Here is a 25,167-nt window from a genome sequence, read left to right on the forward strand (position 1 = left end):
CAATTAATTGTTTAAGTAGCACAGTGGGCACACCAGTGATACTAAACCGTCTCATGATGCATTGCGAACGGAATGTAAAATGGTCCAGGGACCAGCTTCACGCTAAAATCTGACATTCCCTTTTCAAAATAAAAGCATCTCTTTTGTTAACAGGGCTCTTGTTTTCAAGTTAACAGGAAGTTTAGTCAGTAGCACAATGGAGGGTCTCTGAAAATCTCCTAAATGTGTGAATAAAATGTGTCTACGTGAGTTTTATGGATCAAATGAGCACATGTTGATATTCTGCTTGGTCACTATCTCACTTCAAATGTTTTCAGAACTTTCAAAGTAACAGAGATACAGTATGGGAACGCTCATCATCTTAACCATAGTATATGGTAGACAGTATATACTCATTGAGTTTGTCATTTTGAACACATACTTGGGGTAGGAATGCATCCAGACCAACTAGTGTTAGAAATCCTTGAGAGAGGAGGTCGTTGACTGTCAGCGACTCTCTGGAAAAATCAGTTCACGAGTCAAAAACAGGACGAGACTTGTTGTGTGTATCATTCTCAGAGAGTGAAAAAAGGCTTATAGCACAGGCTCATTGTTGACATGGGGATTGAGGTGGATTTTACAATCTTTCTTCTATCATAACAGCGTAGAAATCATACGCACACAAAGTTCTTTGTGATACGGAAGCTCAAAGTGTTTAAAAAGTTTGGCGTTGGCTGGAAATGCACTTTACTGTTAGCCTGTGTGTGTGTGTGTGTGTTTGCTAACTCCCCCACCCCCACTTCCCCCGCACCCCCTACCCAGTAGTCACGTTAGCTATGCTGGGAGAGAATTCCCACATTTCTGAGGCTGGAGCCGCCATAATCAGGTTTATGCTAAAAGGTTAGGAGTGCTGTTTCTGGTTGGGTGAGGTAATCCAAGGGGGGGCTCTGAAGTACTACCTCCACCCCTTTGCCTCCCCCCTCCCTCTCTAAAATAACAGAGGCGGGGAGTTCATGGTTGAGGTCAGCTTGCTGCTGTGCCCCAATAATCCAGTGTCTCCCTGTCTCTGACCTGTCTCTGGGCCTGGAGACTCCCGATGAGACGGATAATCCGGTGATGAGCACCTGTGGTGCAACGAGGGCAAGATCTGCACTGTTTTCAGGCTTTTAGCAGGAGAACAAGGCGGGACATATGAGAAATATTTACTGTGTTTGGTAATCAAACAAGTGTGCGTGAAAAAATATTATTAATTCTTATTTTACATTAGGAGTGTCCCATCCATTTAAATAAATATAAGGTGGACAATTTGACTTGATCTGAAATCCGAGTAACTTTCATTCTTTGGTTATATTTCTTTTCAAAACCAAATTAAAAAAATTGAAAAAACTGATTGGTTTTTTTGGGGTTTTTTTTTTTTAATTTAAAACCAGAAACAGAAAAAAACAAGCTGTTTTAAAACTAAATCTGGTTCTGTTTGTGTGATGTTTACGAGGAAACTAGGAAGAGAGCTTCGTGTTTTAATCTCACCACGCAGAGGGGACCCACACACAGATTTTTACTCTTTTTCATTAAAAGAGTTATTGATGCTGAAAGTCTTAATCTGTGAATATCTGCCAACTTTACCGAACAAAGTTACAGTCCAAATAGTATCCAGATAAACTGGTGACAGGGTGTAGTTTTGCTCCCAGTCCGGACATAAAAGAAGCAATGCATAAGTCACATTATTGGTGAATTGAAACATTATTAATACATAAATAAATCAAAACCAATTAAAGGGATGTTATGTAAAACATCCACATGATATGAGGAACCAGAGGTGGTGTAACGAGCTACTGGTGCTCCTTGTTTCTTGTAATCAACTTCCATGTGTGTTTACAGCTGTAATAGTTTTTGCAAAAGTGTCAAATGATAGAAGTTCTAACATCTATTGTTCCTCACACCAGCCTCACAGTCAATAGTCAGTCACCAGTTTATTTAGATACTACTTGGACCGTAACACGGAGAAACAAAACATAAACGTGAGCAGCTTTATACGAGCTGAACCATCCACAGACTGAATGAAAACAGGAGCAGGACCAGAAAAATGCTGAAATAAATCCTAAACATTCCTATTGTGTGGAACAATTAGTTTAAACTGGCAAATAATGGAAATGACAAATCGTGAATGTAGGTAAATTGGCAAAAATAAGCATTAAATATTGTTAAAATAGGTTAAAACTGATAACAATGGGTCAACATTATGTATAAAAAGTGGTGGAAAGGGTTTATAAGTACCAAAAATGTCTTGAAAGTGGAAAAATGTGCAGAAAAGGCATTGAAAATTGATGGAGAAGTGTCAGAAATGGGAGCAATGTAGCAAAAATACATTATAAGGAGCAAAACTATGGCAAGAAAAAGTGATAAAAAGAGGTTCCAATATGGCAAGTTTTGGTGAAGTTGCAGAAAAAGGGTAAAAAAAAAGTAAAAATGGGCTCAAATTGTTCAAAAAAATATTCTTAGTTTCTTCAAGGAATCTGGTGACCCCCTACCAGTGTCTCATGAGCCCAAGGTTGAGAACCCCTGCGTTAACTAATATGTACAACAATATACATCTTTAACAAACAAAAAAATATCCCCCTCCTCTTTGTGAGATATATGATGTTAGATCAGACATACTTTCCATCAGCGAGGTTGAGAGTACGGAACAGTGGGTAATCCTCTGGGGCTGGTTTGCCAGTTTGGTCCTCGTACAGGAAGACTGGTGAGCGTCCCAGCTCCACACCCAGCTGCTGGACCCCCTGCTCACTGTAGACGGACAGGAGGAAGGACTGGAGGCCAGATTTAGGGCGTACTGTGGTCAGAATGGAGAAGTCTTCTGGGAAAACGCCACCTGTCGATATCACAACAAGTACAATACAAAATAAGTTGACCAACAATAAAATGCAAAGTCTTTAATCCTCCTCTTAACTTTAGGGTCAATTTGACCCCATTCAATGTTTATCATTCAAAAATTAATAGTGGACTTTATTCTTTTTGCCTCATATTTCATAACTTTTCCACATTTGATAGGTACTAGAGCTGGGCGATTGGACAAAAACTCATATCTCACATTTTTTCTTAAAATGGCGATATATGATATAAATATCAATAATGTAAGTTCAAATAATGTTTTGCCAGAAATACAATCCAGGGTTCAATTTGCTGATGTAAAATGCCACACGGGCTCATTTATGAACAAACAGTAGCACAAAATTTGCCACTTCTGACTTTTTCTCCTATAAAGGACAGCACATGTGAGTGAGTGTGTTTAAGGGAAGGTCTGATTTAGAACGCACTCAGAAATCCACTTAACTGAGCTTTACATGTTATTCTGAGAAGTAGTGAAAGCAGCGACTCCTAAAACGTATTTCTGAAACAAAATAAGCAATAAAAAAATATGTATATATATATATATATATATATTATATTAAATTACAATATTGCCAATATCGATATATATATATATATATATATATATGTATTGGCGATATTGTAATATTCTATATCACCAAAATAGAAAACTCAACATATCTTGAATCTCATATTGCCCAGCCCTAATGGATAAACAAAAATGATCATGTCATATAATTATCATGTTGGTATTTTTTCAATGTGCTGAACACATATTGCTTGCATTGGTATTCCTCTAGGGTCAATTTGACCCCAAGCTGTTTTAGCTGTGTAAAACTTGTTTATTTGTATGTATTCTTTTTATTTAAGTAGGGACAGTACATATCAATGAACAATCAACAAATGTAAATATGTCAGATTATAGCCATAGACTATATTCCATCTGTTGTCCCTAGAAAGGCTGATATAAAAAATTCACACTTAACAATTAAACAAGGCGAGACACAAAACAATAAACAAAAGGATTACATACAGGACAAGGAACATAGGGATCATAAAATACAGTAACTTTACATTTAAATAAAACACTGGGCTCTGTGGGCGTAAGTAAAAAGCAGCGACGCCGTTTTTGGCTGTGCGCTCTTCTCCCCCTGTACTTAAATCAGTCACTGCACGCCTTCATCCCAGTTGCGCACTCTGGGTGGAACCTCCCTGAAAAGTGGGCGTTCCCATTCAATACTGGCCTTACACACAAGTGTGTTACATTTCATTATATTTTATCCGTGCTGTCCACTCTTTATTCTGCAGAGGCGGTAGGTTGTGCGTCGTGGAGCTGATCAGCTGTGCACACCTGAGTTGTGCCTCAGCTGCTGCTACTCGATTAATTAAAACTCTGACAGACGCAAACTTCTGTCCACGTTGGTCACAGTGATGTCCAACTATTTTCATACCACGTCCAACGTAAAGCCACAGTTTGATCCACTACAGAGTAAATAATAAGTGAAACTGTCATATGCAGAGGTTGGTGAAATGCGCATGAGAGGATGGATACCAGAAACTGTTCCCACACATATTTAAATGAGGCTCATCTTTAGTTCGGACTTGCTCACATCAGCTCCATAAGGCATTAAACAATTTATATTTAAAACTGTGTATTATGTAGGAAGCCACTGGTTCTGTTTCACTGCAAACATCTCAGTTTCCACTGGATTAAAGCAGGATTATTTCCTTAAACCTACAGCGCATCACACATGGTCACGCTTTAGAGCAGGTTCCATATTGGTGACAGATGCTGATGCGCTGATCATTTATGAATGCAGGAATGGAAGAACTTAATAAAATCAGGCTTTCCACACAAACAAACTATAATCTGTCATTAGTATGAGGGGAAAAAAGGAGAGAATTTAACTGTGACTGCAATAATCTGATCAATAATCTGATCAAATCAACCAGTTCCATTGTTTATCAACAAAGGCATTTCAAATTAAAAGTAAACTTTAGAATTTTTGCGGATTTCAATGACATTCACAAGCATTGGGAAAACTCCATGCTCCGTGATTTCAAGACAGCCCCAAAAATAATGGCATGCGCCAGTCCGCCTCCTTTGCTTCAGACCACCTTCATTCCCACACTACGTGCTTTTGGTCTACTTGCGCTAGGTGGGCATGTCAGGAACCTGGACCGGAGAATACGTGAAAGAGAGAGGAGCGTAACTTCAGGCACGTAAAAAAGAGCAAAGTCCAAATGGGAGAATAGACCCAATTTTACAATTTGCACGTTCTCTCTAGAAAATATCCTTTAGGAAAAGGTTCACTATCAGTGAGGTTTTGGAACAGCTCTTTCACAGTGAAAGTGATGTAGAGGAGAATGTGTGGTTCTTTATAGTGAATAACCCAATACATATTACATAAAGGAAAAAAAAATAAGTCAATAAATAAATGTAAGAGTCATGAATGTGAACCTTAAATTAGAAAAGATTTGGATGAAAGATTTTCTAAATCTACTAACTCTAAAACTGAAAGTTTGACCTGATGGTGGTGCTGCAGGAAAGGTCAAAGGTCATATCATCACCATCACCAATAGAGTTCATACTCTTGTCCCCATTAATGTTGTCAGTAAATTTGAGAATATTTGGATTAAAACCATTCAAGATAAATTCATTCTAATTTAAAAGTTTGTCCTGATGGTGGCGCTAGAGAACAGGCCAAGGTTTCATTATCAAGGACGTATTTATGTATTCAACAAATAAACAAAGTGTCCGACACACAATCTTGGTCAGCAATTTTCGGAAAATCATTTGCTGGAGGAAAATATCCCTGGGGTCAGATTGACCCCAAGGGTAAAATGTGTTAATAATATTTAAGGCTAATAGAAGGGTTAATGGGCAAAATATAACATATAAACTATAAAAATATAGATTTGACAGAAGTCTCAAAAGACAATTTCAACTTTTAAATAACTCTAAACAAGCTTACTATTGCAAAAATAAAAGTTGTGCACACCCTCAAACTGTACTTATTTAAAAACGCAAGAAGGATTTACATTTACATCTTTTAAAGCTGCTGGCGACGATTCCTATAATGTTTTAATCTGTACCTGTATTTCAAAACCAAAAGTTGCTCCATCCACTACTGATGCCAGTATTTGACCCCTAAAGTCACATTTCTGCTGTTTTCAGATTTAAAAGTTATGCCAAAAAATCAGGTGGGTATTGGTAATGTGGCTTTAATAAAAAACACCAGAATCCAGCAGAAATGGAATGTCTAGCGGGGTGATGTGATGTGATGTGATGTTGGGTGACAACATGAACAAACCAGAACAATAATGACGTCAAGAGAATTAATGCCTTTCTTGGCTGGCAAAGAAAACTCAAGGAATAACAGTAAGAATAAAGTAAAAATGTTTCTTAATAATAAGAGCAGATTAATCCAGATAACTGACAGTATCTAGAAAAGAGGAGAATTTGGCGCTTTAAAGGCTTTAAAGCAGAGATGGGCAACAAATATCACAGCGGGGGCCACAAAAATGTAACAGTCTGGTCTGAGGGCCACATTATCAACATTCATGTCAGCATTTAGAAGAATGACCAATCAGGGCATTAATACAAGCTTGAAAACACAAATTTCCTGTTTTTAAATTCATTTTGTAGGCACATTTCTGCAGTCTTTTTGTGCGTTTTTCAAATCATTATGTGTGTTTTAATTATACTTTTTTGTTCTTGTTGTCATTTTGTGTATTTTTCTGTCATGTTGTGTAACTTCATGCGTCTTTTAAGTATTTTTGTTGTTTTTGTAGTAATTCTGTGTGTTTAAATGGTTGTTTAGTGTTGTTGTCATGTTGTTGGTTTAATGAATAATTTTAGTAATTATTATTATTATTATTATTATTAATTTTTTTTAAATCTTTTTATGTTTTTGTTGTTACTTTTTGTACTTTTCTTGACATTTTCTGCATTTTGCTGTCATTTTCTGTGTTTCTGGAGTTTTATGTATAACGTTGTTCTTTCATATAACTTTCAACTTTATGATTTACAATTTTGTGTTGGGGGTCACACAAAATTAGACCGAGGGTGGCATGTGGCCCCCAGACCGCCAGTTGCCTATGTCTGCTTTAAAGGCAGACATAGACAACATAGGGAATCAGGATTAAATGTGCAATCCGAATCCAATCTGGATCAAACTGATGATTGGGATGAAAAGAAATGTGGCCCTCTGTCTAATTTATGCAGCCCCTAAAATAAACATACAAAATAAGAGAAAAACACACAAAACAAAAGTAAGAATACATTAAAGAATACAAAGAATTACAACATTGTAGGAAAATACAGTAAAAGACAAGAAAAACACAGAAAATACTCAAAAAATACACAAAATGACTACATAAATGAACAAACTGACAAAAGTAATACACAAAAAATTTTAAAAAATAAACACAAATATAGAAATTGACATCAGAAGTACACAAAAAGACCAGAAAACACAAAAACATGACTCTGCAAACCCACAGTACTAACAAACAAGCAAAACAATAACAGAAATGTCAAAAATGACAACATAAATACACACTGTGACTCCAAAAAACATACATTTTACAGGATAAATACACAAAAGGACAAAAGAAATGCACAAAATGCCTCATAACAAGCAAGACAACAACAAACACACACAGAAAAAAGATAAAAACACACAAAACAAAAGCAAGAATGCATTATTTTATTACAACATAGCAGAAAAATAAAGTAAAAGACAAGAAAAACTAAATGACTTCAAAAATGAACAAACTGAAAACAAAATTACTCCAAATAACACAAAACAACAACAAAAATACATAAAATGACTAAAAAATACAAAATTACAGAAAATGACATCAAAAGTACACAGAAAGACAGGAAAAATACAAAAAATGACTCTGCAAACCCACAGTACTAACAAACAAACAAAACGACAACAGATAAATGACAACATAAATACACAGTATGACTCCAAAAACACAAATTTTACTGGATAAATATACAAAAGAACAACAGAAAAGCACAAAATACAATCATAACAAGCAAGACAACAACAAATATAGACAGAATAACAGAAAAACACACAAAACATAAGCATTAAAAATGACAAAGAATTACAACATTGCAGAAAAATACAGTAAAAGACAAGAAAAACACAGATAATACTCTAAAAACACACAAAATTAATCCAAATAACACAAAATGTCAGAAAAATACCCATTATTTGACCACAAAAAAAGAGAAAAATAACTGAAAAACGACAAAACGAGAACAAAAGTACACAGAATGACAGAAAACTATACAAAACCACAACAAAATACACAGATTGACTCCCAAAACACACAACACAACAACAAAAACACAAACACAATAACAAAGAAATACAAAATTACAACAAAGAAATGCAAAATTACAACAAAAATAGCCAAAATAAGATGATTACAAAAATAACAATGAAAAAATACACATGACCACAAAAACACACAAACCCTTCATTTCTTTTTTCATGTATTAATGTCCATTGGTCATGATTGTAATAACTACGCTCTCAGACCAGACACATTTTTGATTTTTGTTTCCCATCTCTATTCTATGGGATTCCCAATCCCACAATGCAATGCTCAGAATGTTAATGAAGCTGAAGTCACATGACCATTTGTCAACAAACTCATTGAGTAAAAAAACAGTCTTGCAAGTAGAAAAATTCAACTTTAGACATTTCTCTGTGTGTAAATACTTCCATTTTTAGGTCAAATTTGATCAAAGATCAGTCAATGATGAGAAGTAGGGATTTTTTTACATTTCAAACTGCATCACAATCAATATATTGATCGGATCCCCAACAAAATGTTATGGAATCATCCATGGTGTACGGTCTGACTTTGGTTCAAATGTAGTCAAAATCAGTTTTGTACTTTTGACGTTATCCTGCTAACGGACAAATCAACCTCTTGCTGAAACTGTCTGTTTCTGTCTGTTTGAATCTGTTTGTGCTTCGACGCCAAGTTTTCATTCTTCTACGGTACATGGGTCAAACTCAAGGCCCGGGGACCACGCAAGAAAATAAAAATGACAAAAGAAACATGAAACACTTTGTAAATGACCAACTAATTCAGTTGTAGATATCTCAGCCCCTCCAAATACATAAAAAAATAAAAATAAAATACACAATATTTGCAGAGCTCAGTTTTCCACTTCTTATATCACATGACCGCTGTCATTTTGAATCTTAAATTATTGAAAAAACTGAATTTTTCCAAATTCTGGCCAATTCTCCTCAAATTATTCCACAAAATTTCCCCAAATTCCCATTTATTTACTCATATACTTTATTATTTACATGTGAAAGTGTAAACCTGGGCACAATAATGTTGAATTTGGTCCGTATTTGGCCCCTAAACTAAAAACAGTTCCTGTTCTATGAGATTCCCAATCCCACAATGCAATGCTCAGAATGTTTACAAAGCGAAAGTCACATGACCATATGTTTACAAACCCATTGTTTAAGTCAAAAACAGGTTTGCGAGTGGAAAATTCAACTTTTGACATTTGTTTGCAGGTAAATACTTTTGATTTATTGATCTATGAGGCCTACACTGTCTTTATGCAATATTAAAAAAAAGTTTGTTATTGTCACTAGCATCTTTAAATTATATAAAAAAACCTCTCCACGACCCCATTGATCTGAGACAGAAGCAGTTATTACCTGATGGTAAAATAGTAATTACCAGGGTAGGTTGTAATAACCAGTAATAGAACATATTGGTGGTTTTTCTCACCTGGGAACAGCTGGGTGGTGGGGGCGCTGATCTGGATGTTCTTGGAGACGCGATACGCTGAGTCGGGCTTCGAGGCTCGTCGGTGTGGACAGAATCCAGATGTTTTCGTCACTCCTTCGGGGTAATTTTGAAAAGCTAAAACTTTAAGGACATCCACTGGCTCTGCTGTTCAAAAATACAATTAAAAACACAAGTTAGATCATGACGTTTAGAGGACAAAAACTTTCAAATAAAACCCAATTTAAATCAATAAACCTGTTTACAGTAACAATAATGAGATAAAACCTGATGGGCGGTTAACCAACTAAACAACAAGCAGCCAATGAACGTCCTGTACTTTATTTGATAATAGAAACTCTTATTCATCAAAATTAGATATCGCTCCAATGTAGGGGTGCATTGCCATGAATTTGACAGTACGATACCATTCACGATTTGCATGTCACGATACAATATATCTCAATATATCCCAATACTAAACAATACAATATACATTGCAATATAAATAATTACAAATTGGTACATTTTATTTAACTTTTTTCAAAACGTGTGAGAACAAGTAAATGGTAACTAACTGTAATTCAAGAAAAAAGAAAAAAAAAGTGATATGATTATAACTGTTAAAATTAAATTTTTCAAAAAAGTTTTACTTTTGCATCTACGACAGATTCTGATTCTGTTTAGCTCTTAAAGTAATACATCTATTAAATTGTCCAGTATGTTTTATGAAAATAAAGAACAATCGACTTCCATCTGAAATTCATTGAGTAGTGATGTAGTTTAACAACTGACACCTAGTGACTGGGACATTACGTGCTATGCTAATGTTAGCACAATGACATGGTTTTTTCGTTAAAAAACATGATTAAAAAAATCCATTTGAGCATTTTGATGATGATGATGATGATGATGATGATGATGATGATGATGATGATGATGATGATTATTTTATTTGTCACTGCACATGTTACAAAGCAACAGAGCAACGAAATAAATTTTTTTTGGATGGATATGATAATCATGTGTTGAAATATCGCGATATATTGCAGAATATATTTTTTTTCAGCAAAAAAAGGAATATCAGGTTTATATCATTTTCAATCTACGATATGACATTGTTTTTATTGGATTTACTGAAGTTATTTTTCAGGGTTTTCTAATTTGTTTTTGTATTTTTAAAACGGATCTATTTTATTTTTCTGTAGAATATTGTTCTGTTTAAGGTTAAATGTCAGTAACTTATTGGTTAAAAATAAATGTCTCAGTTTTTCAGATTCAGATTTAATTCTAAAGCTAAAGGGTTCTTTTTCTGTCTTTTAAATTTTGTTTAACAATGTCATAAATGAAAAGAAAAGCAGAATTTTATGGGTTTCTTCATCAATCATTACGTTAAGAAATATCACCTAGCAGACACTCAGTAAAAGTTCTAGGGCTGGGCCAAAACTTGTATTTTTTCTCAAAATGGCAATATACCATATAAATCATAATAATTTTAATTCAAATAAAGTCTTACAATGATGAGGGTTATATTTGCTGATAAAAAAAATGCCACACAGGCTCATTTAATAACAAACAGCTGCACAATATGTGCCACTTTTGCCATTTTCTCCTCTAAGGGACAGCACATGTGAGTGAGTTCTGTAGTGTGGCTTGTTTAGTGGTAGATCTGGGTTAGGATGCACTCAGGGCTCTATTCTCCCATGTGCATAAGTCCAAAAAGCCACGCAGTGGCACTGTTTCTGGCTGCATGCTATTCTCCCCTTGTACTTAAGTCAGTCGCTGCGCGCCTTCATCCCAGTTACGCACTGGGCTGATCGCCCCTGAAATGTGGGTGTTCCCATTCAAATCTGGGTTTACGAACATTCTCCGGTGTGCGTAATTCCTTTTTCTGTTACACACTTCTAACCCTGAAATAAGTGCAGCGCCCCGATAAGGTGAAACATTATATTGCACTAGAAATATGGACTTAGTTACATTTGCGCAGCAGCAGCTGTGATCACTCAGCTGCTGCTGCACGATTAATTAAAACTCTGACAGACGCAAACTTCTGTCCAAGTTGGTCACAGTGATTTAACTATTTTCATGTCCAACGTAAAGTCACAGTTTGACCCACTACAGAGTGAAACAAGCTGTCATATTCGGATGAGGATGGACCAGAAACTAGGGATGTAACGATTAATTGTAAGGCAGTTAAAAATCGATTCATAGGTATCACGGTTCATATCGATACCCTGAAAATTGAATCACAGTACTTTTTTTAAACAGCAGAGGGTGCTATCTATCCTTCTGTTGTCCAGAAGCGTAGGCGACGGGCGGCATCTCCTACTACTCTCTTTCTGGCCACCTACAACTCTTAAACATGTTCATAAATGATTCCTTACCCCTTTAGCACCGAAAGAATATCTGTAATATTACGTAAATATCTGTAAAAGTCAGGTTTTTCTATTAGCTCTGTGTGCTAGCGCGTAGCATCTCTTCTTCACTGCTAGAATATCTGCATGCCAACCGACCACTGGGATACCAGCGCCCTCTGCTGGTCCAAACACATATCTGATGTAAATACAGTGCAATGACTATTTTTTTTTTTTAAAGTCCAATTGTTAAGGCACAAAATACATTTTCAGTTGCAATTTTAAAAAGAAAAAGAACTATTATGCAGTTTTGCATTGTTTACTATAGAACCAGAGTTTAAATGAATAGGCTTCTTCTTCATTTGTATTATTCCTTTATTTATTTCATTCAAGATTTATTTTTAGTGAAATTGTATTGTTTTGAATAGTTTATCATGGGATTCTTTTGACAATGAAAAATAAAAGGAAAATAGTACATTATTTTCTATTAATATATTTCAGTCATCATTTATTTTACATTTTACAAAATAAAATAAAATGTATTTTATTTTGTAAAATAAATCATGAGAGAATCGTATCGTGAACCCAGAATCGTGACTCGAATCGTATCGGGAGTTGAGTGAATCATTACATCCCTACCAGAAACTGTTCCCACACATGATGAATTCATGGTGGGTGTGGGATACATATGTATGTGTATATACGTATATATGCATATGTGTGTATCCATAAAATGAAGAGTCCATCCTTAAGACTGCTCTACTGTAAAGTGTCTTGAGATACCATTGGTTATGATTTGGCGCTATACAAATAATTGATTGATTGATTGATTGACATATTTCAAGGAGGCTCAGCTCAGGTCACTTTAAACTATTTATATATAAAACTGTGTATTATGGAAGTCAATAGTTCTGTTTCACTGCAAACATCCCCTTGTATTAAAGCAGGACGCTCTGCGGCCGCGTTATTTCCTCATATCTCCAGCACATCTAACTCGCTCATGCTTTACAGCGATGATGATGATGATGATGATGATGATGATGATGATGATGAAGGTGATGATGATGAAGGAAAGAGATTTTAACTGTGACTCAGTCACACTGCAATAATCTGATCAAATCAACCTGTTACATTGTTTATCATTTTCCCAAATTTCAATGACATTTACAAGCGTTGGGAAAACTCCATGTTCCGTGATTTCTAAACAGCCCAAAAAAATGACATCACCGCCCCCTTTCCTTCAACCCGCCTTCATTCACACATACGCGCTTTTGGTCTACCTTACGCCCGGTGGGCGTGTCAGAAACCTGGACCAGAGAATACGCTTTAGAGAGAAGCGCGTAACTGCAGGCGCGCAAAAAAACGCTGAAGTCCAGACGGGAGAATAGAGCCCTCAGTGATGATCTAACTGACCTTCTATATCGACAAAATAAAAAAACTGGATATACAGTATCTTGAATCTCGATATATCGCCCAGCCCTAAAAGGTTCTATAACAGAGCTGAACCAAACACCATAATAACCTGTATGCCATCAGAGCTGTGATTTGATAACACCTGAGTTAGTTAAGCTTACTGTGATAAGCCTCTCCAACCTGAGGTAGTTTACATAGAGGGGCCTGGGTTGGGCCCCTTAATACTCAGCCAGAAAGCATTATAATCATTTATAATCATGTAAACCCACATCTATAAACAGTCCACCTTCAGACATGATGTGATTCACACACACACTGAAAATGTTCTCTAGTCAAACACATGCATGGGAGGAACTGTTATAAATAAATAAAACCAAACACAAACCCAATGACAGACTGTTACACGTAATAATAATAATAAAAAAAATAATAATAATAATAATAACAATAATAATAATAATAATAATAATAATAATAATAATAATAATAATAATAATAATAATAATAATAATAATAATAATAATAATAATAAACTGTCGTGTTTGTTTCTAAATCAGGGGTTCTCAATCTCCACCTTGGGGTTGAAACTAAGAATATCTTTTGAACAATTAAAGCCCATTTTTGCTTATTTTTACCCTTTTTCTGCAGCTACACCAAACTTGTCATATTTTAACCTATTTTCGTCACTTTTTCTTGCCATATTTTTGCTCTTTTTTGATCAAATTTCATGGCATTGACATTGAACCCTTTCCACCACTTTTCCACCTAATGTCACATATGTTGACCTATAATTACCCAATTTAGCCAGATTCACCATTTGTCACGGCCATTATTTGTCAGTTTATTCTTCATTAAGGTGCCTACTTGCATTTAATCATATGACACGGACGTTTCACAAAAAAATCAATTTTTTTTTTTTAAATGTACAGTTTCACTACTTCATTTCCTTTTGTTTTAACATTTATTTTAGTTATATCCCTTAAATCAGGGGTTCTCAACCTAATCCACCTAATGTCACATATGTTGACCCATTATTGTCACTTTTAACCTCTTTTCACCATATTTCATGATTATTTTAACCACATTCACACTTTGTCGTGCCCATTATTTGCCAGTTTAAACAAATTGTTCCAATATTGACATTTTGAACCCTTTTTTTTTATTATTATTATTTTCTGCCCACTGTAATTTCCAACTTGAAACCAATTTCTACAGTTTCTAAAATCCTATTTCACCACCTTTTCCACTATTTTTGGTTTTATTTCTGATTAAAACAAGGATTTCCATCTTTAAGATGACTATAATAATAATAAACTTCCTAGATAACAGTGGATATTATTCAGATGAATAAACAAATGTGGTTATCACAGATTCATAGAACAATGAATCATCATTTTACTGACTTTATGGATGGACCCCAAAAATCTCTTCCCTTTATACCCCCTTATAGATGACCCTGTCTCCACATGACTGTTCTTCAATGTCTGTGTTTAACCACCTTCAGCTACAGTGGGGGTCCCCGCTCTCTGGAACCTTTATTTTTGGGGGTCGTGGACTGAAAAGGTTGATTAATTTCACAAGAAATGCAAACACAGCCTATCTGCTTTCTGGGATTCATGTCAACAAAGTCAGCCTCTGACTGTACAGTTCACTAAGGTTAGAATATTATTTACTTTCAAGCCATAAAATCAACATAAATGTCCGTCTGTGAGGACAATGGGAGCTTTTTTTTTCTTCAACGCTGAGGAAGAACCAGCTACTTATCTTGGAGAGTGAACTGAGGAGCTCATTGTGAGCTCGTGCAGAGTTGCTTTCTGTCTAAACTACCGGTACACGTTCCAGATGTGGGGGCTCGTGGCCACGCTGCGACCCTCACACAGAGGTGCTGAGAAAACGTCAACAATGGCCTCGATCCATTAAGGAGAACCAAACGAGTGTGTGAACAAACAGGCCATATAGTGAAGAGCCCGGGTGGGATGGAAGGATGGATGGAGCCTTCATCTTACATAGGTCTACATCAACAATATCATATAGGGTTCACAAAGGACATGGACATGACATCTGTTAAAAATCATATCCCAGTCTCAATGTGTCAAACTCAAGGCCCGAGGGCCAAATCCGGCCCTTTAAAGCTCCTAATTGAGCCCACAGCAGGAGAAAGTAAAAAATGACAGCGACAACATGAATCATTGTGTAAATGACTAACTAATTCAGTTGTAGATATCTCAGTACCTCCAAATACACAAAGTCAATGAAACTCCACAATATATTGCTTATATTACACAATAGCAGTTTTTTTTTTTTTTACTCAAATCTCAATTTTTTTCAGCAATCGATCCACAAAATTTACCCAGATGAAATATATCTAGAAAATCAATTATAGAAATTTAAAGTAAAGATTCTGCAGGGACTGATATGTGTAACTTATTGGAGATTCCTCACATACTTTCTATATCATTGATACGTGGAAGTGCAAACTAAGGAACATTCATGTAAAAATCGTTAATTTTCGCAGGTGAAATTTGCTGCCGATTTGAGATCAACCTGGTCCGTATTTGGCACCTGAACTAAAATGAGTTTGACACCCCTGATCTATATCAAAGTCTCTAGTCTTATTTCAGCTGCTGGTTAATTCAAGAGGTGAAAGTAATGAATTACATGTACTCACGTCACTGTAATTGTGTTTTTTCTATGGGTACTTGTTAATATATATTTTTAAATCAGATATTTTACTTGTACTTAAGTAAGTTTTTTTTTAAAAAGTAATGTAATTAATGATGTTTCTACACCCAAACATTAGTGAGTAAATTATTATTTCTTGTGATCATTTTTTCATTTCTGTTTAATGACACATTAAACATAATCCATATGTTTTTACTCGTGCCATTTCTGATCAACGCCCAGCCATGTTCTTGGGTTCAGGTTGTGATTTCTACCTATTATGTTGTTACATACCCACATGGTATATTTTTTTCATTTTTTTTGTATTCATTGGTGTAATTTTATTTAAAAAAAGAAGCGTACATTCTGACAAACCTTTTATTTAATACAAATAAATCAAGTTCCAATTGTGTAAGATTTGGTCTCTTCCTTTTTCAGTTTCTACATGAGATATTTACTGTATACAAGGGAACCGTACCAAGAGTTATTATCATGGGGGGCTGACAGTAACTAGTAACTTTTACTTTAAATACTATTTGTTTGAGCTACTTTTTACTTGTACTTGAGTACAATTTCGAGTATAAAGTAACAGTACTTCTACTTCCTGAGTAGGGTATATCAGTACTCTTTACACCTCTGGTTAATTCTACTCTACCTTTTTGCAGGTAAAACAACTTGTAAAACAAAGCAGGACCTTTCCACCTGCTGCTCCCTGAGACTCCAATAACATCTTCAGTCAGAGTGTGTCTTTCTCTGCCTATATGCTCCCTCTCTCTCTCTCTCTCTCTCTCTCTCTCTCTCTCTCTCTCTCTCTCCTTCCTTTACCCAGCTAAAACAAGACAGCCTTATGTTGATGTTTTCACACAGCTCTTCCCAATTATTTAAAAGCATTTTTCCCTCTTGTTCTCATTCCTCACGTTGTGTCTTAAAGGGTCCCTTAACTCCATAATGCTCAGGTACCTCTAATGTCAGAAATAGACTTCTCTTCTTCACAAATAATCCATAAGAAATCTAAAGTTACACTTCTGTTGACAGACGAAAAGATTGCGAGGAAAAGAAAAAGCTTCTGCAGACAAAAGGTGCAGCATGGAGTTGATTAGCCGATGGTCTCCGTGGAGCGTATTAGGGGGAGAGGAACTGTGAAAATGCAAGCTTTGTCTGCTTGGAATGCACATCTGAGCCTGCGCCCTGGGGGCTGAGAAAACGTGTCTGTACAGTGCTGCTGGATGGAGAGTGGAGAGGGCATCCTGCACAAATAACTTCAGCTGCCATAAAGAGCACTGCTGGTGCAGGAGGATACTTTAACTTTAGGAGGAAAGACAAGTGTTTGAAGTTAAAATGGGAATTAGTAAATTAAATCTGTCAAGGAATAAAACCTGATTTATTGATGTGGTAATCTAGATCTGGGGTTCTCAACATTGGGGTCAGGACCCCATTTGGGGTCGTGAGACACTAGGAGGGGTCGTCAGAGGCCTTCAAGGAAGTTTTTAACAATTTGAGCCCATTTTTGCCCTTTTTCTTCAACTAACCCCAAACTTGCCATATTTTAACCTATTTTCATCACTTTTTCTTTTTATGTTTTTGTTCCTTTAAATCCCTTTTTACTCCCATTTCTGACACTTCTTCAGATTTCAATGCCTTTTCTGCAATTCTTTTCCACTTTAAACCTTAAACCTTTTCCACCACTTTTGTCACTTTTCACCATATTTCATGCTTATTTTGGCCAATTCAACTACATTTACGGTTTGTCTTTCCCATTATTTGCCAGTTTAAACTACTAAATGTTCCGATATTGAAACGTTGAACTTTTAACCAATTTGTGTGGTTTTTAAAATCCCATTTCATTGTCTTTTCCACCATTTTTGGTCCCTTTTAACCCATTTTATTTCTAATTAAAACAAGGGTTTGTCAAAATTCAACTTATCTCAGTTATATTTTGGGAGTAAACTAGTGATAACACAAAATAAAAATTTATTTCTGCTGTAAATCTTATCCATGAGCAAAGCTGTCAAGCCTGAGCTATATATGTGTGACTCGTATATAAGCTAAAGCTCCATGTGCAGGCCTCGCTCGCTCTTTGAAGGCACTGAAATCATAGGGAAGTGCAACAAGGACCGTCATCAAATAACTACCTCAGTACTTAGAGGGGAAGCATTCTTCCCACCACTCACACAACCCGGCTTTGTCCTGCAGTCCAGCAAACATCTAAGTGCAATGTTGGGAGTGCAAAGTAGCAGAGGTGCTGCAGGTTGGAGGGGTGTGGAGGGGGAGTGGGGGGGGGGGGGGGTCTGCAGCAGAGGGCTTCAGTGTGGTGGACCGGGCCAGTGTGGAGATAGGGTCCCACATCAGCTGTTTATTGTCACTGCGTATCAAACGTCTGGATAAACAATGATGGGTGCTGCTACACATGCACCCTTCAATTAATCACTCATCCTGTTTAGTCTACCCTCCTCCTTTTATTATGGGATTAAGGCCAGCAGACAACTGGAGACGCAGGTTAACGTAAATACATCCACAACACACCAATTCACAAAATGAGGCCAAACTTAAGGTCCGGGGGCCAAATCTGGCCTTTTGGAGCATCCAATTCGGCCCGCAGGCGAAAGTAAAAATGTGTAAATTAAACTCACAGTTTTCCCAGTGATTATATCGAGTCATTTTTAATGTTAAACTGTCGAAAAAACTTACAAAATCCTTTAATTTTCCTCAGTTTGTGACATAATATTTCTCTTAATTAAATAGAATTTGGTCACAAAATCAAGGAAATTTCAACTGAAGATCCTGTTGGGACTGATATCTGTCACTTATTGCTTGGATATGGTCGCTTTCTTACATATTTTATATTTTATGTATTCGTAGAAGTGCAATCTATGCAGAGTAATGTTGAAAAAACGCCAAATTCTTACAGTCTTTCAATTTTCCTCAAATTACTCTGAAAATGGCAGCCGCGGTGTGTTGATGTGTGTTCTTTCTGCTGCAACTACCAAGTTAAATTCCTTGTACTGTTCTAAACTGTACCTAGCACAGAAAATCATTTCTGATTCTGATAATATTCCCTTAATTAAAAATATTTTGGTCACAAAACCAGGGAAATTTGAGGTGAAGATCCTGTTGGGACTGATATATGTCATTTATTGCTTGGATATGGTCGCATTCTTACATATTTTGTATTTTATGTATACACAGAAGTGCAAACTAAGGCACAATAATGTTGAAATTTCTTGTTTTCTTGATATCACAGTGCTCTGTATTTGTTTGACACCTCTGAGTCTAACAGGAAACACAAAAGCACTGGTTTATAATGGAGTGAACCAAACAAAGACATGCAGTTTTGCTTTGTTTCCTGACTTTTATAGACACAGACCAACAGTGAGAGGGGGGTTGAATTGGCTTAAGTGTTTCCAATGCTTAAAATATGTCCAATAGTGTTTCCTTGTGTTTCTCATAATGACTTTCCTCTCTCTTTTCTCTCTCAAAACCTGTGAAGTCCGTGCGTAAAGTTGCCAGAGAACTTAATAATAACACACATGTGGTCGTTAACATGTGGTGGTAGTGGTGATTTTAATCTGAAGGAATAAAGGCAGTTTTTACGTGAGCGCGCGCCTGCTCCCCGAAAATGTCAACGCGCGCGCGCGAGTGTGTGTGCGTGTCCTGTCCAGGTAAAGTGTGCGTCTCCATCCTTTCCTCAGTGCGCACTGATCATGGACATCTTACCTGCTGTGACATCAGCAGCAGCCGCGTGCATGAGCAGGGTTACAGTGATGAGCACGCTCACAGTGGAATCCATAATCCACCTTTTCGTTTTCCACCTCGTGTTCCACCTTCTCATCTCCATCGTGTGGGAGTGAATTCAACCTGTGGGACTTCTTCTTTCCTTCTTCTTCTTCTTCTTCTTTTTCAGGTGAACTTCAAACCACTTTCCTTCCAACAATCCCAAACGATGATGGAAACGTTCCTAGAGGAAAGCCATGCGTGAGGAGCTCCAGCCTCTAGTTCTAGGCTTTGTTTCCAGATCAGGTCCTCCTTCCCCAGCCTCCACTCCACGGTGAAGGTAGACGCGCTTTAAAGCGGTGGTTACGCACAGAGCGCAGTCGGTTCCACTGTGCGCGTTCACGGACAGGATAGGATAGGACAGGAGGGCTGGGCGAGCTCCACAAACCACAGCCACGATTACAGAGAAGTGACACAGGAACCAGCCCCCGATTAGCAAATCATGGGGCTGGAAATTCTCCTGCTGGTCCCACCCACCACCCATCAGCTGTGGGTTGGAGATGATGAGCCCCCAGGAAAAGAATAAACCAAACTTTAGAACTTCTTATTAACTGTACAGTGTTAATCTACTGCAATGGTTCTCAATCTTCTTTGTCCCGTATACCCCCTTTGCATTTTTGTAAAATCATGTGTACCCCCTTCATAATTGTATTTGACAATTGAAAATTGCCACATATAATTATGACAATTGAAAATTGCCAAATACATGGTTCTCAGGAGTTCTTCTTATTATTTTTCTTCCTTTGTCCTTGAACTCCTCCAGGGCCATTAATGCAGCACTAATGACACATACAGTAGGTCATCTCATAGGGGTAATGTCAAAGATGTGCAGTCGACCTTTAATGGAGCCACAAGGTCAAGGTGAAGGTCATGTCAAGTGTCATATCTAACAATTTTCCATATCTCTATGAATATTTATTGTACAAGTTTAATGCTTACATTTATGAAAAGCTCATCTCAAGTGTAGTATTTTATTTCGTTGGACCGAAGCTGTACGACCTACGATTGGCCCTATAACTTGGCCACTAGTACCATTGAACAGCATGTCCTTTCAATGTGTGACCTTGACCTTCACTCAAAAACAACATTAACATCATTAGACAAGCAAACAAAAAAAAACCCTATAAGCAACCATTGTTTGATTGTTCATTAAACAGTAGATTTAAATTAAATGAGGAAGAAATAAATTCCATTTGACCCCATTGAATGTTTATCATTGAAAAACCAATAGTTTTCCTTTTTTGCTTTTGATTCAAGATCAATTCAATCTAATATGTCCTGATGGTGGCGCTAGAGAACAGGTCAAGGTTCCATTATCAAGGGTTTATTTATGTATTCAACAAATAAACAAAGTGCCTGACACTAAAACTTGGTCAATCATTTTTTTTTTTAATTTTCATTTTCTGAAGACAAATATCTCTGGGGTCAGAATGACCCCAAGAGTCAAATGTGTTCGTAATATTTGAAGATAATAGGAGGGTAAAAATGAACCCCAACATGACACAGAAAAGCCACACATGCATGTTTTGGGACATTATCCTGCATTTATGCAGTCTTTTTTTACTGAAAAATTAATGATTGAATGTCTAGTAAGTTCAATATCTCGTGCTACATTATGATTCAAGCAGTAATCATGTCAACCTGTGAGAAAAAAAATTAAAGCAAGGATTCCATGTAAAACGTGAGGGTGATTCTCCTGTTGGAGGTAATTAAAGGTTTCACAAATAATGTTTTGGGATCATATCACACATTTTTATGGATTTTTTTTCCATTTAACGGGCAGCTGAGGGTTAGCAGTGTGGCTAACGTCGTTCTGGGTACATTGTCTCACATGATTTCAGCTCAACCAACCAGTTTAAGTAAATTATTTAAAATATAAAACATCAATATTAATACCAGTAGTTGACCGTACTTAACATTTTTGGTGTGGTTTCAATAACTTTATTAGCTACTAAACAGGGAAAGAATATGAAGCAGAAAGAAAACAGAAAAGTGTGAAGTCGTGGAAATCAATGGTTTACCTTTTTACCTCTCCTGATGGTGGCGCTAGAGAACAGGTCAAGATTTCATTATCATCGGCTTATTTATGTATTTAACAAATAAACAAAGTGTCTGACACAAAAACTTGGTCAATAATTTTCTGAATTTTCTGGAGGCAAATATCCCTAGTCAGAATAACCAAATAGTCACCAAATAGTGATATTTAAGGATAATAGGAGGGTTAAGAGCTGTTTGGGTAGGAAAATTATATATATTAATCATATATTAAACCAAAAGTGGCCATATTGGAGGCATTCAGCAGTAGGTGACAATATCCCGATACGGAAATATATCGCAATATTTTTCCGCACGATCGATTATCGATATGCTCGTATCAATTAATTGTTATTTTTTTTCAAAACCTTTTCTGCTTTTTTACTAAAATGTGCAGGTACGTCTTCACAGAAATGTTGTCACTGTTTGTTGAAGGAACCAATATATTGTTTACTGGAATATTTCACTATAATGGTGTCACTGGTAAGAAAGACCCTATTTTTTGTTTACAGAAAGCATTATTGGAGATACTTATTAGTTTACATTGGTATGTTGACACTAATTTACAGAAATGTTGCACTAAAATAGTGTCACTGTTCATAGGACACTTTTTCAATTTATTGTCTTTCAGAGATATAAAATAAAAATTGTATTTTTTCACTAAATCTTTTTTTTTCTCGTTATGTCATATTGATTTCTGACCCATATATCGATAATCGCAGTCTCTTCATATTGTAAGATAATCGTTAGCGTGAGCTTAGCATCGCGTATCGTATCGTGAGGTACCCAGAGGTTCCCACCCCTAATCAGCAGATAAACAAAGCAGATCGCGAACGTCAAACAAAAGGAAATGGTGAATTATTGCCGTGTTTTTGGCTGTACCAATCAGTCAGACCGTGAAAAACATTTGGAGTTTCATAGACTGCCAAAAGTTAGAATAAATCAGGGAGAACAAATTCAAAAGTTATCAGAGGAAAGGAGGCACTTTTGGCTAGCGACGCTAAACCAGGATCTGTACGAGACAAAAATCTGGACAACATCCTAATTAGTTCGTCCCATTTCTTGTCAGGTAAAGGAATTGTTGATAGCAGCAGCTCTTAACTCATTTCCAGTGTGATGATAATAATATAATTCATATCAAGCTACTGCATGTGGTATTATTGACTTAATATAATCACATTAAATCGTCTGCTACAGTAGCAACACAGTTGTTAAAATGTAGAGCTAAAATGTGCTGCGTTTCTCATTGTATTCCAGATAAAAGGTCTGAACTTTATCTAAAGGATGACCTAGACTGGGTTAGGGTTATAACCAGGTAGTTGACCATATCCATGGAAGACTCTCCGGGTCGTCATTGATCCAAGACGAGGAAGCCAATCATCACTAATAAACCCTAACTTTTCCATATATTGACCAAGTCCTTCCTTGTATGCCTTTGCATCTATAACACATTTTCAGAAGCTTTTCTGTAGTTTAAGACATTTATCCATCGCAGTGTTTACCTCCGAGTGCCTCCAATATGGCCGCACATCTGGGTTACTGCCCAGAACGTGACGTAGCTGAAAACCCTCTATTGGCTGTAAAATAATTTTTCAAAAATAGTGGGCGTGTTTTATTTAATGAACCAGGTACAAATTAAGCAATTGGAAGTGTAATGCTTTGATAAATGTTAAGTTTGCGAAAGAGGGCTAATGAAGGACTTCTTGGATTTGAGAAAGTAGTAATTCTCATTGTTTGCAAACAAAATATTGGCTCCAGTTTAGTTAGGTGAGCAACTGGCCCAGGCAATATTAGAATAACTAACGGAAGGATAAATCATTGCATAATAAAGATTTAGTTAGACTTTTACATTCAGGAGATACCGAATTTACCCAATTAATCCAATATTTTTGGCAAAAAGTGAGATCTGAAGCTTCCAGGAAAAGTTTGTTAGGTTCAGGTTAAAAAAGGACTTTAAAAGTATCTTGTGGGTAGAAATGGTTTTGGTAACATGGTGATTTGACTTGTTTTGAGCTTAAATGAAAAGCTTTTGAAACATTAAAACCTTTCAAATGCAAACTGGAGCCAACCACTGGCCAGTGTTTGCTTACTGGAGCTCTAGCAGAGCAGAAAGAATAAAGACCCCTTTCTCCAAAGTCACCCCGGTTCCCTCTGCAGCACAAGCAACAAACAGTCCACACCAAGGTTATTTTTGGCCGTTCCACTTTATTTCAAGAGAATGAACACATTTATAATTTTTCTATCAATTTAACATTTGGAATTCTCACTTTGGAAAAGCTTTGCTACGGTTTCAGGAATGTTTGCAGTGTCAGAAATACACATTTCATTGTCTTATATTGTCTGTGATAACTGTTTTTTCTTTGTGGTCGACCGTTTTGCTCACCAGGAATAACATCTGGTGTCTTTTTTTTTTTTTTAGATAATGCACGCAGGCCTAAGATATGCAATTATGTGGAGTTTGTGCCAATGGGGATTATGTGGTTTATTCAGGCCTAATTTAGGGCTTCTTCTTTCATCAAAGCACAGACAAATTGGAAATAACATTTAACCCAAAACCAGATTATCTCTTTATACACCCAAAACTGAATGAAAAACCATTTATTCTTTAGTAATCTTCATGATTTGTACTCTAAGTTGTGTTTTATGTGAGAATCTAAACATTAAGAAATGAGTTTTGTCATTTGTTTAGCTAAAAATGCCGATTTGAAACGTTTCTTTTGAAAACTGTTGCCCTGTTTCACTCATGTAGAAGACAAAAACCCATAGAATGAGATCCAGGCAGTGGAACTGTGCTACAGGTGTTTATAATGGGAACCAGCCTGGTTTCACAAAGCAGAAATCAAACCAAAACACATGCACCAAGCAGCTGATGTGCTTTTCTTATAAAGAACGGCTGAAAGAGGCAGAGAAAGATTTGGATTGATCAATGTCCAAATTGCTGATGTTGCTTTGTGACTTTACTGTATGATTACAGTTTTATTTAGACTGTGTGAGGCGTGGACTATGTTCTCTGTGGAGAAAATGATAGTAAGGAACCAGGAAAACGTTAATATTATAGAACCGACACTTGTTTCTGAGCCAAGAGGATAAACTAGGAGAACTGCAAGTCCATCGGCTCTGTTCGTTGTTATTATTTATCTTTAATTAATCCAGTTTCCATTGATCAGTGATCCCCATCCAGTTGAGTTCTTGGAGTAGACTGAGCAGTTTTCATCTAAAATGTCTTTTTTCAGCAGGAAAGACCTAGACTCTAATGAAATTAGTTGCTATTTTGTTAAAAAAAAAAAGAAAACCTGATTAG

At 36.4% G+C, this 25,167-nt stretch overlaps 1 protein-coding gene across 2 annotated transcripts in view; it reads right to left on the reverse strand.

The window, feature by feature from the left end:
• col11a1a (collagen, type XI, alpha 1a) overlaps positions 1-20,188 on the reverse strand; it is a 145,345-nt gene extending 125,157 nt beyond the window's left edge. Inside the window, exons 1-3 of one of the 2 annotated variants that reach the window (XM_028477294.1) lie at positions 19,776-20,188; positions 9,637-9,798; positions 2,635-2,848 (exon numbers count right to left, since the gene is read on the reverse strand). In XM_028477294.1, the coding sequence (XP_028333095.1) occupies positions 2,635-2,848; positions 9,637-9,798; positions 19,776-19,896 (497 nt within the window). In that variant the 5' untranslated portion in view covers positions 19,897-20,188. Of the gene's footprint in view, positions 1-2,634; positions 2,849-9,636; positions 9,802-19,775 lie in introns of both variants that reach the window. The other variant, XM_028477293.1, reaches the window with a different exon arrangement.
• Between the last annotated feature and the right edge of the window lie 4,979 nt (positions 20,189-25,167).

Source organism: Gouania willdenowi, chromosome 20 (assembly GCF_900634775.1).
Source record: "Gouania willdenowi chromosome 20, fGouWil2.1, whole genome shotgun sequence".
Lineage (NCBI taxonomy): Eukaryota > Metazoa > Chordata > Actinopteri > Blenniiformes > Gobiesocidae > Gouania > Gouania willdenowi.